The 14,352-nt window shown below is 50.1% G+C and overlaps 1 protein-coding gene across 2 annotated transcripts in view; it reads right to left on the reverse strand.

Annotated features, from left to right (window-relative positions):
- Positions 1-14,352, reverse strand: part of Zfp64 (ZFP64 zinc finger protein) — a 62,614-nt gene that overhangs the window by 18,956 nt on the left and 29,306 nt on the right. The window contains exon 6 of one of the 2 annotated variants that reach the window (XM_075963166.1): positions 10,286-13,180. The exons of the other annotated variant lie outside the window; for it this stretch is intronic. Within the exon in view, the coding sequence (XP_075819281.1) occupies positions 11,904-13,180 (1,277 nt within the window). The 3' untranslated portion in view covers positions 10,286-11,903. Of the gene's footprint in view, positions 1-10,285; positions 13,181-14,352 lie in introns of those variants that run through there. 2 annotated transcript variants of the gene reach the window in all.

Here is a 14,352-nt window from a genome sequence, read left to right on the forward strand (position 1 = left end):
AAGGTTCTTTGCTGGGTGACACAGACCTACCTATCACCACCCACCAGTCTTCAGAGGGCACTTTCTGAAGCAAGGGCTAGGAGCCAGGACTCCTGACAGGGAGGTCGGGAAGACGGGGATCTCGGGTCTCCCCCTCCCCACACACAGCCGTTTTTGTGTGAGAGACACAGTAACTCCGCCTCTTACATTGGACTCTGCGCTTCTGCCCCGGGTTATTCAGCAGGGAGGCCCTCTAACTTTACCCAGACTGTGCCAACCGACTGGACTTCACGGTGGCTGGCTTATGGTACCCCTTATTAGGTTTTAGAATATAATCTACATAGAAGAGTTCTTATCAAACTACTCCCCGACCCCTCGGAGAGAGATGCTCACTGGAACCCTGGCCAATTCATGGGGCGAATCTTTCCAGAGATTTATGGGGAATGTGGTTTGAGACCAAATTGGACAGAGTACCCCCATCCCGGGAAGCGGCAGGTAGGAGGAGACGGGAATAAAGTCCATCTAAAATTCCTCTCCCCACCCCCAAAGAAGGGACAGGAGGAATCTACAAAGTCCAGAGAGCAAGAAAATCAAAGAGAGGTGCCCAAGGAATGCCGAGCCCCACCCTCCCTGGGGGCATGTGCCTGAGGGTGACTGAGGAATTTACAGACGCTTAAAGGCTCCCCCTTTCCCTGGCTCTTCAGGAGTAGGGTGTGTGGGAGGGGGAAGACCTAGGGTACTTAGAGGGCAGGTGTCACTTCGCCGCTCCCTACTGGTCCGTGCAACGATGGAGGTGGGTGGGGGAAGCGAGAGCCTCCTGGTTTCAACCATGCTGCCCACCCCCCTCTCCCGCCTTCACGGCTCCACGCACTTCCCAGGGGTATCACGTCCTTTACCAGGCTCCAGCCTCTCAGTCACCCCTTACATATCCTTCAGGTCCTTGGAAGATCCCCCTCTCCGGGAGGTGGATAGCCACTTGAAACCCGTCTCACCCTGCCCGTAAAGGCTTCTCAGTTTTGTATTCGCGTGGAAAAGAGCTAGCTAGTATCTTGTCCTTGGATTCAGCTTCGTCCCTCGGGCTCTAAGCACCCCTCCACCCCCACCCCCGCGGCCAGTGTGGGAAGCGAACCCTCAGCTCTCAGCGCTTTTCCGGAGATGGCAGCCAACCCGCGGAGGGTGTAATCGACAAGCGCGCATAATTCACAAAGACCCGCAGACGCGCCCAGGTTTGTCTGGGTCTCTGGACTGGAGCTGGAAGCTTTGCACACCATAGCGCGCACCTCCCCACCCGCTTCCAGTTCTGACATCTGCGGGGCTCAGGCGACAGGGACTTCCGAGCAAGTCCCAAGACTAGAGCTGGAAGCTTCGCGCACCATTCTAAGTACTCCCTCATCTGACACTAACGGGGCACAGGGTCAGGGACATTAGCGCAGCTGTCCTCAGTTACTTGGGCTGGGGCTGGAAGCTTCTTGCACCATTTCACGCACCCCAACCTTCCCCTGCCTAGATATGAGACCCACGGGGAGGTCCAGGGACTGGAGGGTGTTGGAGGACATCAGAGCAGCAGTCCCCAAGTCCAGGACTGCGGCTGGAAGCTTCGAGCACGATTCCGCGCGCCCCTTCTTCCGTCCAGACCCGACACCCACAGAGTTCCCGGGGTGAGGTGTACATCAGAGAAACTAGGGACGTCGGAACCACTGTCCCTGGCGTCCGCTGGCTACTCACCCAGCTCCCCGGCTACGCGCGGGACCGCTCTGCCGGGCTCGTTGCACTCGGGCTGCGGCTCCAGAGAGCACAGGTGCTGGGGCTTGGCTTGCTTGCGCCGCGACATGGCGCGAAGATGAGGCTCCTGGCGGGTCCCCAAGAGTGGCCTCCTGAAGAGCGCGCGTTTCCAGACTTCGGAGGCACACCCCCCCCACAGGCCGGATCGCGCATGTCCCGGCCCCGCCGCCAGTCAGCCCGGTAGGACGATTTATCAAGTGTCCTGACAGTCACTTGGCTGGCAGCCAGGACCTCAGGGGTCTCGGGAACCCCGCTCCCACGCACGAGCTCCGGCTCCACCCCGACCCCGCCACACCAGAATCTGCATTTTAACAAGCTCCCCAGGTGATGCGCGCGCACGCTCAGGTCGGAGAAACCCTGTCTGCATTTTAACGAGATCCCAGGTGATTCGTTGACTCATTAAAATTGCAGAAGCGCCAACCCTTTTCCCACTTTAATGCGCTCCCTGAGTCGCTGGGGAGCTCGTTAAAATGCAGATTCTGACTCGGTGAGTCTGGGGTGGGGCCCGAACGTCTGTATTTCTAACGAGCTCCCACGTGAGGCCGTGGCCGCTGCCACGCGGGCTGGAGAGCATTTACATTCGCTCTTAATTGGTCCAGCCTGGGACCGCGGTCCTGGGCTATTTCTCACAAAAGCTAGCAGGGATTTTCTCATGTACAGGCGAAGGTGGAGAAGGAGCGGGGCACGTGGCGCGTCCTTTCACCTGTGCATCTGGGTAAATAATTTGAGGACAGGGTGCCTCTAGTTTGCAGGGTGCATTCTTTTCTCTGCAGCCAGTTTTTTTTTTTTTTTAAAGTAGCTGTGGGCTTTGAGATGGCTCAGCGGGCAAAACCGCTTGCCACCAAACCTGATGACTGAGTTGGCCCACAGGGTGGTAGGAGAGAACTCATCCCTATAAGATGTCCTCTGGCCTCCACAAATGGGACAGCACACAGAGACACAAACACAAATACATGCAGTAACAAATTAAAAAGTAGATTCTGAAAGTCCTGAGTTCAGGAGGAGAGCCCTGCAACTTGTACTCTTATTCTGTCCTGCGTTCGTGCCCCGGGACTCAGGGTCTAGGACCACACAGGAGGGGCCTTTGGGGCCAGCCAGGGCGCGGGCCCCACCCACTGGGTGACTGAGGCGCGGTACCGTCCCGGGGGTTTTGGCTAATTGACATTTCGTGCTCAGACTAGCTGGGACCTTGTGGAGACCCGAGGGGGACCCCTCCTTCTACCTTCTGAACGACGTCCAACAAGGATCGGGAAAGCCACCTACGTCCCCTCAAGGTATTTACTTTCTTCACATTGGGAAGTTACAAAAAACAGGGCTGTGCCCCAAGCCTGCCCAAACCTGAGAATCACGTGGTGGCCACGGCTCAGACCCAGCCGCGCTCAGAAGCGAATTCTGCGGTGGGGACCTGAGACTCAGTATTTTTAAATCAAGGCAAATGAGACACGTTAAGGAAAGGAGGCTTTATGGGCTCAGAGGGCTTAGCAGCAGGGGATGCGGCGCGCGTATATTTGGCACTGGCTGGGCTGGCTTTCTTAAACTTCCTTAGGGTTTCCTGGGTGTCAGTCTTCTCAGGTATGTGTAAGCAATGCTGGGTGAACTCACTTAAGTTTAAACCCTAAGACATAATTTAATAAAAGTTTTCTTTGTTATATGTGTGCAGCTATACCTCTGCTGAACCATTTAAATTTTTTTTTAAGATTTTCTTTTTAAATTCTGTGTATGTGTGTGCATGTCTCTTGGATCTGTGCATTTGAATGCACGTGTCTCCAGAGGCCAGAGGCATTGGTTTCCCTGGTTACAGGGAGTCCTGAGCTGTGACTGAGCTCTGGTCCTCTGCACTGCTGAGCCGTTATCTCATCCACGCTCTTTACAGCATTTTTTTTTTTTTACAGTCTGGTGTAATGGCATGTGCCTTTGTTTAATCCCAGCACTTGGGAGGCAGAGGCAGGAGGAGGTGTGTGTGTGTGTGTGTGTGTGTGTGTGTGTGTGTGTGTGTGTGTGTGTGTGTGTAGGCTAGAAGCAAACCTGTAGGAGCCAGTTCTCTCCTTCTACCATGAGGGTTTTCCTGGACTCCAACTCAAGTTGTCAGGGCGGTGTCTAGTGCCCCTTACCTGCTGAGCCATCCCCCTGCCCCACAAGCAGACAGATTTGAAAACACACACGTGCTCTGGATTAGTGTCTCCCAGGACTGTCTCAGGACCAAAAATCCTCAGGACAGAAATCCCCTCAGGAAACTTGGAAAAAGGGTTCATTAGGGGTGACGTGGGGAGACACTTGATACTGTGTTATACCTGGGCAATGGGCAAGCCCATTTCCTGCCCAGACTTCTCCTAGGACCCGGGAGTCCCCGTTTCATCTTTAGTGCATACTATCTGCGAAGATCCGTCTTCTTTCTTTTTTTCTGGTTTTTCAAGATAGGATTATTTCTCTATACAGTCCTGGATGTCCTGGAACTCACTGTGTAGACTAGGCTGGCCTCAAACTCTCTAACTCAGATAGGCCTGCCTCTGCCTCCGGAGTGCTGGGATTAACAGCAGGTGCCGTCACCCTGGGCTAGATATTGTGAGTATTGTCAGGGTTTATCCACTTTGACTCCCGTAGGATGATAGTGGTGTGAGGACACCGTGATTTATTCACTTGCTCTCCTGGGCAGCTGTACGTCTGCCAGGCCTGTGCTGGTGTGGACGGGGCTGCCAGCGTGCAAGATCATCCCCAGAAGTGTCCTGGTTTCTCTCGAGTGAATGCAAGCACCACCCTAGGCTGCCAGGAGAGAGAATGAGAAAATGATCACACCAGTGTCCCCCATCCCAGCAAGGGAGAGGAGACCACGGCCCAACACAGCCTCCCACACACAGTGCTCCCAACTGTCTCACTTCTGTTAACTGTACTGATGAAAATGGTCACTCCAAAGCTATAGAGAAACCCTGTCTCGAAAAACCAAAAAAAAAAAAAAGAAAAGAAAAGAAAAAAAAGAAAAAGAAAATGGTCACTCATAGCATCATAATTTGCATTTTCCCTGTGTATATGATTACAAGAAAGAATAAGATGGAAATTGAAGCACGATTAATAAAAACTCAGAGAGAAAAATTGGCATTCAACCTGAAGGCCAGAAAAGTAAAACAGCCAGTCACTGGTTCTTTCGTTGCAGAGGAACTTTGGGTGACTGTCCAGGCAGCCGGCTGTTTCTGTCATTACTCAGAGTTTTTGGAAGTCACTTGCTTGCACTTCCTGATTACTCAGTTAATATTATTTCCTTCTTGGGTCTCTGAGGGAGTTGAAGACTAGATAGCTATAGTTATAGTTTTCCTTGTTTACCAGATGCAGAAAGCAAGTTATGATAGAAAGTAAATTAGGTACAAGACTTTGGACCCACAACATAGGATAAATATGGAGTATTTTCTCTAAATTTGTCAAATGCAAATGGACTAGACATTGTTGATGTATTTATTGCCTGTATATATTGTATATAGTTATTGTACTTACTGTATATGGTTTTGCTTATATTAGTTATAGCCTTTTTTATTTTAGATGGAAAGGGGAAATGTAGAGGCATTTCAATTGTATTTTATTTTATTTTTTATTTTATTGGTTTTTCGAGACAGGGTTTCTCTGTAGCTTTGGTGCCTGTCCCGGAACTAGCTCTTGTAGACCAGGCTGGCCTCGAACTCCCAGAGATCAGCCTGCCTCTGCCTCCCGAGTGCTGGGATTAAAGGCGTGCCCCACCACCGCCTGGCTTTCAATTGTATTTTATTTTATTTTATTTTTTATTTTTTTTTTTTTGATTTTTCGAGACAGGGTTTCTCTGTGGCTTTGGAGCCTGTCCTGGAACTAGCTCTGTAGACCAGGCTGGTCTCGAACTCACAGAGATCCGCCTGCCTCTGCCTCCCGAGTGCTGGGATTAAAGGCGTGCGCCACCACCGCCCGGCTCAATTGTATTTTAATAAATAAAGCTTGCTTTAAGGTCTGAGAGCAAAAGAGCCCCACTGGTCAGCTTTACAGACCAGGTAGTGGTGACACACACCTTTAATCCCAGTAGCCACACTAGTTGCCATAGAAACCATCCAGTGCATGCCTTTAATCCTGATAGTGCATACCTTTAATGCCAGCCCTAGTGAGGATTATGAAACAGGAGGAGACAGCTCTCAACCACAGTCTCATTATGATATTCCTGGAGGCAGGATCGCCATTTTCAGGACTGAGGTTAAGGTAAGAGCCAGTGGCTGGCTGTTTTACTTTTTAGGTTGAACACCAATTTCTCTCTCTGAGTTTTTATTAATCATGCATCAGGAAATTATATTTTCCATGAATAAAATGGCAAGAACTGATTATTATTTATTTGTTTATTGAGACAGGGTCTCACTATGCAGCCCTGGCTGGCCTGGCACTCACAACCTGCACCAGGCTCACTTGGATTGAACTCACCGAGACCTGTCTACCTCTGCCTCCTGAGTGCCAAGATTAAAGTTCCCTTTCATTTCCCAGTGGCCAGTCCACTTAGGCATGTATAGGTCATGCTTAGTGCACCACCCGGACTGGGGAGATAGCTCAGCAGCTAAGAGCACCTGCCACTTTTTTGGAGGACCTGGGTTCGATTCCCAGTGATTGCTCACCCTCACCTGGGACTCTGCTTCCAGAGGATCTGATGGCATCTTCTGGCCTCCATGGGTACCAGGAATGTGGTGCATGGACACGTGCAGGGGACACAACCATACACATCAAATAAAAATAAAAAATTTAAAGGCACGTGCCACCATATCCAGCATTTAGTTTTATTTTAAAAGGATGTTATACTATTTTATAAGGTCTATCTAAAGTTCTAGCCAGTTTGTCTGTTTGTCTGCCTTCCTTCTCTTCTCCCTCGTTTCTTTCTGACAGGGTGTCCTATGTAGCCCAGGCATCCTCCTACCTCAGTACTCAGTGCTGGGTTTCGAGCCTGCTTGACATCTGGTCAAAGCTCTAGTTCTACTTTTATTACTAAATTTTATTACTGAGTTTATTACCAAGTTTTAATGACTTGATTTCAAGGATCATTACTAAAAATTATAGAAAACGAACCGCAGGGCCCATGCCCAGGAGCCATGGTTGTTACCTTTCACCCAGTTTTCCTATCAACTGGTTTTTGTTTGTTTAAATCTAGCCGATAATTCTGAGTGTGTATGTATGTGTGTGTGGTATGTCTGAACATATGTGTCCAGGTCACACGTGCCCAGAGGCTAGAGGAGAACACCAGGTGTCCTGGGCTGTCTGTCGCTTTTGCTGTCATTGAACCTGAAGTCAGGCTGGCAGGCAGCAAGCCCCGGCAGTCCGCTCCTGTTTCCTCTCTCCTCTCCCAGATGATGGAGATACAGGCTTGTCCATGGACCATGCTCATTATTACACAGACACTTAGACCCAAGCTAGGTCCTCTGCTTGTGCAGCAATCACCCTGGCCTGAAGTTGATAAATTTTGATTCTCCTGAGGCTGGCGTTACAGGCAACGGGGAGCAGCATACTATGGGTCCTGGGTACTGAACTCACGTCCTCTGTAATAGCCGCCTCTTCGGGCTTTACATTTTTCAACAATTTAAACAATAAAATTTGGCTTACATGTAAAAATGATAACCATGCCATTTCAGGACAACCCCCGGCTCCGAAGCCTAACCCGCCTTTGAGACCCCCTCCCGTCTCGAGGCGTGGCACATTCTTGGATTCGGCAAACCCATCAGCTCTCCCTCCTCTGCCAGCCTCTTCCACTACCTCTGATTTTTTTTTGTAAGCTTCACTTATAAATTTCATCACCTAAATGATATGCTGCACAGTCTTGCCTTCTTCATTGAGAGTTTTCCGTGCCTGGAATCTGGAAGCGTGTGATTCAGCATGTTACCACAGGCAGTCGCGTCTGTTTTCATTCCCCCGTAATCCAGCGTGTGAGCACACCACACTGTGCGCCTTGCTCTGCCAAAGGACGCTTTGTGGCGTAGGTAATTATGAGCGATGCAGGTATGTACATTCCTGCACGGACTCTCGGTCCATGCATAGACGCTTCTCCATACCCCGAATCTGCCCTGAACCAGCTCCCCGGGGGGCTCAAACAAGAGAAGCAGAGATCAGACTCTGCTTTATAACAAGGTCCCCGGAGTGTCACGTGGGCTTTATCGGTTCACACTCTCATCCATACGTTATTTTAAATAAGGAAGAAATAGTTGGGGGGTCGGGCCGGCAAGGTAGTTAGGGGCTTTGTAAAAGTCTTTGCCCCTCAAGCCTGACACACTGAGTTCAATCGTCAGAAAACCCACAGCAGAAGGAGAAAACCAACCCCACAAAGGTGTCCTCTGACCTGCACACACATACTGTGGCATGCAGGTACCCCACACTCCCACATAATAAAGAATTTTATAAAGTGGCTGCCTGGGCTGGGGCTGCAGCACAGTTGGTACAGCGCTCGTTTGGCATGCACAAAGCCCTGGTTTCACCCCCAGCATGGAAGGAACGGGTGCCTCACAGCTCTTCTCTCTGCACTCAGGAGATGGAGGCAGTGGGGATCACGAGTTCAAGGCTATCCTTGGCTACATAGAGAATCCAGAGCCAACCTGGGCTACCTGAGACCCTGTCTCAAAAATAAACAAACACTGCCCACTCCATACAGCACAGCCTTAAAGAGACAGAAAGTCATATTCTTGGCTGGCAAGGGAAAATGTGGGAAGCAGGCATAAGGGGCTTGTGGGGTCGGCTCGATATGATCTAATTGCTCTCTCCTCCTCTGCCCTGCAGTACGGTGTTTGTTTTTCTTCAAAATCCTATGTTGGAAGGGACGTGATTAGGTCATGAGGTTGGGGTCCTACTAGATGGATTAGTGTCCTTCCACAGGAGATCCCATGGTTTGGAAAGGTGACCTAATCACTCCTGGCCTGAGGGAACACGAGGCTGGCACAGGCAGAGGATTGCTCATGCCTCTGAGGACGGAATGTCAGTACTTACATAAGCTCAGGAGGGCTTGAAAACCCATTTTACCTGTATTTATATTTCCAGACTTTGGCTCCCACCCTCTTCTGGCCTCCAAGGGTACTGCATACACACGGTACACAGATGTGCATGCCGTCAAAACACATAAAACAAAAGTGAATAAACAGTTAAGAAAAAAATATGAACAACAAAACCCAAATGAAAACCAAACCAGGGCGGGCAAGGTGGCTCCGTAGGTCAGGCACTTGCTGCCTAGTTTTGTAACTTGACTGGATTTTCCCCTACATCGGAGGGAGGGACCTGACTCCTGCAAATTGTCCTCTGACGTGACCACTGGGTGCTGAGACACATGGGAAGAGCCCCCACCTACATACACACAAAATCAATAATTACAAACCCCACATATTTTCCAAGTCTCATTCTCAGACCCAAACCATTAACATTAGGGAGCAGAACCAAAATCCTTTCCCAAATTTGAACTACTTAAAAACTAAGGAATATGGCTTTAGCTCCCGGATTTCATTTCCTTCTAACAACTCCCTGAAACAAACAGCAAGATAGCCGGAAGTTAGGAGAAGGGTACGGCATTTACATTTCCGGGTATGAGACGTATTTATGTTTCCAGGTATGAGACGTTAGGGGAAGAGTACGGCATTTACGTTCCGGGTATGAGACATTAGGCGAAGGATACAGCATTTATGTCTCCGGGGATGAGACGCGAGGAGACGGATACAGGATTTACGTCTCTGGGTATGTTAGGCGAAGGTTACGTACGACTCTGGGTATGAATGTGGGGGAAGTGGGCCGATGGGTTTCTAATCTGTGCACTATGAGATTTCCTGTATTTTAAATACATTAGAATAGGTGAGTCATTATTATTGCTCATATCAAAATAGAGAACTTCTGACGAAGAGCAGAGACCCAGAAGTAATAATTATGCTCAGGTCGCGGTGGTGGCACACCCATTTAATCCCAGCACTCGGGAGGCAGAGGCAGGTGGATCTCTTTGAGTTCGAGACCAGCCTGGTTTACAGAAAAACTCTGTCTTGAAAAACCAAAAACCAAAAAAAAAAAAAGTAATCTGCTCAGATATCAATAACCCAGAAAACATAGGAAGGAGACAAGCCCAGCTCTAAGGCTCGCCAGGGGACTCGAACTTTGCATTTAAGGGTGTGTTATCCTGTCTCCCCCATCCCCCAGCTTCGTCTTCGACTTGTTACCTGCTTGAAGTTAACCCTGAATTTGTTTTTTTTTTTTTTTTTGGTTTTTTCGAGACAGGGTTTCTCTGTGGTTTTGGAGCCTGTCCTGGAGCTAGCTCTTGTAGACCAGGCTGGTCTCGAACTCACAGAGATCCGCCTGCCTCTGCCTCCCGAGTGCTGGGATTAAAGGCGTGCGCCACCACCGCCCGGCTTAACCCTGAATTTGTGATCCTCCTACCTTTAATTCCAGACCACTGAGACCATGAGCTCACAAGTGCCACTGTGGGGTGGGCATGAGAACGGAGCCCCGATCTTCTTGCATGTTAGGCAAGCACACTACTGACTTAGCCCAGAACCATAAAGTTTCAAACACCACTGTGTTCTGTATTTCCCCAGTTTATTACCGCAAACAGATCATCTCTTCATATAAAAGTGAGATGGTTACATGACCACTTCCCCCCGACCCCCCAGAGGGTTTCTTGGTCTACCTTTGGAGCCTGTCCTGGAACTCGAGCTGTAGACCAGGCTGGCCTCGAACTCACAGAGATCTGCCTCCCAAGAGCGCTGGGATTAAAGGTGTGTACCACCATCGCCTGACCCCTAAAATGTATCTTTTTGTTGTTTTTTAATAGTGACCGACAGTCCTACCCTGGAAACCGGAGACCCCATTCCTACTTTTAACATCTTTGGTCTTTCTGGCTTGCTCTTTGGCGCCACCTAGTGACCAAACGTCATTTCAATTCAAAAAGGAAATTTGAATTTCTCAGTGTGGCTCATGCTTCTCAACAACGTAATCCTTCTCTCATTTAGACCCTGAACAGAGATAGACATTTAAGAAACCACATCCTGGAAAACCCAGTCAAACCTTACTAGGATCCTCCACTCTGTTTACATCTAAACAGAAATGTCAGGACCGTCATGAGGTCTGCAGTTTCAAAGCACAGTTGGGCCGGAGCCACATGAGGTGAGCAGCATGCAGGCCCGTAATCCCAGGAGGCAGAAGGCCAATCCTCTGGGTCTTGAATTTGAGGCCAGCCTGGGCTACAGAGTGAGACCTTGTCATAAAAACAAAAATAAAGACGAAGAAGTTTGGGTCACTTGAGACATGGAATGTATTAGACGTAGCTGAAGGAGGGAAGTATTTAAGAGAAGACCCCAGACCCCAGCTGTGCCAAGTCCCCCGTGATGACAGAAGAGTCCACAGGGCTGGGGAGATGATCACAAAGAGTATGTGCACGAATTCAAGTTTCTTTCCCAGAACCCAAGCCAGCTCACAATCACTGGTAACTCCAGCTCCAGGGGGATCTGACGCCCTTTCTGGCCCCTGTGGGTACCCACTCTCATGCACACACACACACACACACACACACACACGCACGCACGCGCACACACACAATCTTTACAAAATAAGTTAAAAACTTCACAATCCTATACCCATGTGGAGCTGTAACAAACGATCACTAGGGAACATATTTTAACCAGGCGTTAGGACACTATTCCCTTCGGATCCCCGTCTCCAACACTCTTGTTAGAAATGGTCTGATATAGATTTGGATCTATGCAGGGACTAATAGGGATCTATGCACTACACAAGTACTCGGGACTCTGTATGTGTCTGTAATTCCAGAAGGGGCTCCCAGGAAGCTAAGTACCATCACCTACTATACAAACCGAGTGCAATGGAAACCCCAAACCCAAACACCTTTATTCCAGTTGGAGAATCAAATCTGGAAGATGGGAAATCAAACTGTTAACAAACAAACACATCTAGTCCCTCCCGCAGTGAGCTCCGACTCCTACTGGAATCAGCAGTGGCAACTTTCAGATAATGTAACAGCTTGAAGGAGGAATCAGGATGGTCTCCATGTTGTTTCTCTGTTAAAAAATTACATAAACCATATAAAATACAATTACGAGGAGCCAGGGGCCTCTCACAACATTCTTCTTGTAGTTTCTCTGATAGCATCCCTCCCCTCCAGAATGTTTTGAATATCTGAAGTACTAGTCTGGTATAGAATCCGCCGGGCAGAGCAAGGCAGGGTGTGCAGTCCCATGGATGATGGAATAAGTCTGCTTGGGCAGTTCTTGCTGAGAGGAGAATATAGAGGGCGCTGTGGTGGCCACCGTGATGCTCTGGCCTCCATCGCTCACCACGGTCACTTCTGCAGTTCCCTCCTGAATCAGAGCGTTAAGGCCTTCCAAGTCCGAGCAAGTAATGCCCGAACTGGCAATGAACGTCTGGTTTCCTGTGCCTTCCTGGGTCCCAGCTGGGGTGGTGGGGATCAGACTCTGCTGCAGGGTGGTCCCCGCGGTCTGGTCATGGGTGGTCAGCAGAACGGTTGGCTGACTCAGGGCCCCTGCTTCGCCAGGACACCCAGAAGGCTGAGGAGGGGCGATGAGACTGACCTGGCGTAGGATCTGCAGGCGGCCATTCCCCGGGATCTCCTCGGGGGTCTGGGCTACCAGGGTGGGGGGCACGATGTTGACAGCCGCCGCAGCGGCTTGGACGATGGTGTTAGTCTGAGGTACCTGATGCCCCACGATGATCTTGACCCTCCCCTCGCTGAACTGAGACACCTGGCTGGTCTGGAGGGGGACCTGGAGATGCTCCACAGTGAGGGGTGCAGCCGGCTGCTTGCTGGGGTCAAGGTGAAGCTGCACGACCGTCACGTCCGAGTTCTTACTGTCGTGGTACTCACTGTGCTGCCTCTTGTGGCTGCGGAGCGAGTCCTCCCGCATGAACGAGGCGTCGCAAATGTCACAGTGGAACGTCTTCTTGGCATCCAGCTTGGTCACCTGCCGGCTGCTCTGCCTGCTGGAGTCCTTCCTCTCGGGGGCCTCGGTCTTGAGCATGTCCGCGTGGAACTTCTTCATGTGTTTGCTCAGGTTACTGGGTTGCTTGGTGTCGAAGCTGCAGTAGTTGCACTTGAACGGGCGCTCAGTGCAATGAATGCGCTCGTGCACACGCAGCGCAGCCTTGCTGGAACAGGAGTAGCTGCATTCCGGGCACTTTTCTGGGTGCTCCGATTGGTGCAAGCGGCTGTGCTTCCGCAGGGTCGATTTGCTGTCCCCCAGGAAGTCGCAGTGCGGACACTTGAAGTTGTTGCCGCTGTGTTTGATGCGGATGTGCGACTTGAGGTTCCCCTTCATGGTGCAGCGGACGTTGCAGAACTCGCATTTGAAGGGCTTCTCCCCCGAGTGCACGCGCATATGCCTTTTCAAGTCGGAGCTGATTTTGAACTTGGCACTACAGAGCCAGCACTGGAAGGGGGCGTCCCCTGTCAACACAAGGTGAGTTTCCATAAGAACAGGTTAAAAACGACAACAAGGATCAACAAGGATCCCCCTGAAGCACACACCAGAAAATGGCTTATAGCAAGGCAGGAGGCTGGTCCCTCCTCACCACAGTTCCCAGCAGCCCTTGTGATTCTTTTAGGTACCCAAACAGAGTCATCACTGTGATGCCGTCACAGGTCCACCGCTAGAAAACCCAGACATAGGGACAAACGGGGATTTTTGAAAAGAGCCATTTAAATGTCTTAAATAGGATCTGCATTAATCCCAGTACCTGGGACGCGGAGACAGGAGGATCTCTGTGAGTTCGAGACCAGCGGGTCTACAGAGCAAGTTCCAGGACCAGGCTGGCCCCCAACTCACAGAGATCTGCATGTTCTGCTTCCCTAGTCCTGGGATTAAAGGCAAGCACTATTACATCCTACACCTTATAATTTTTAAAAATGATTTTATTTCTAATTTTACATACACCTTCATAGCCTACTTAGAAGCTGACAGCTTCATGGCTCTGCATCCTTCTGGATTTGGATGGAAATGAGTGCCGTCCCAAACCTATGAACACATTTCCAATGGGTCAGCGCCAGGCTGCATTCCTGAGCACCCCTTCCCACTCCCCACGCGATGGGAACACTGTGGATAGTTCTTGCAGATTTTCATGAATAGAGACGTGTTTATTGCACAAGATTTACTCTTCCCTTACTGTGCTCTCTACTTGGGAAGAAGTTGCAGAATCCAGCTGCTTGTTTGTTTTTTTTTAATTTGTATTTGCTGAGAGATGAATGGGGAAAGTGTAATTACAAACATCTAAGTGTCTGGGACATCCCAAACTCATTTACTCAATGGATGCCAGGTCCAAATTGGTGGAGGCAGTGCTCATCAAACAAGCGGCCTGCTCTTGAATAGTGTGTTTTCACGTGTGCCGTGAGTGTGACTGTGTGAGCGTGTCACCCTCAGGAATGCTGCCCACCTTCTTTGAGTCTCTCATTGGAGTCCACAACTGGGCCAGACTGGCCACCGAGCCCCAGGGATCCACCTGTCTCTGCTAGCCCAGGGCTGGGATCACAACCGTCCACCACAGCTGCCACTGTTATGTGAAATCTGGGAGCCAAGCTCTTAGGAGCCCAGGCGCTTCCCCAGCACATGATCATGGTTTAGG

This window comes from Microtus pennsylvanicus, chromosome 2 (assembly GCF_037038515.1).
Source record: "Microtus pennsylvanicus isolate mMicPen1 chromosome 2, mMicPen1.hap1, whole genome shotgun sequence".
Lineage (NCBI taxonomy): Eukaryota > Metazoa > Chordata > Mammalia > Rodentia > Cricetidae > Microtus > Microtus pennsylvanicus.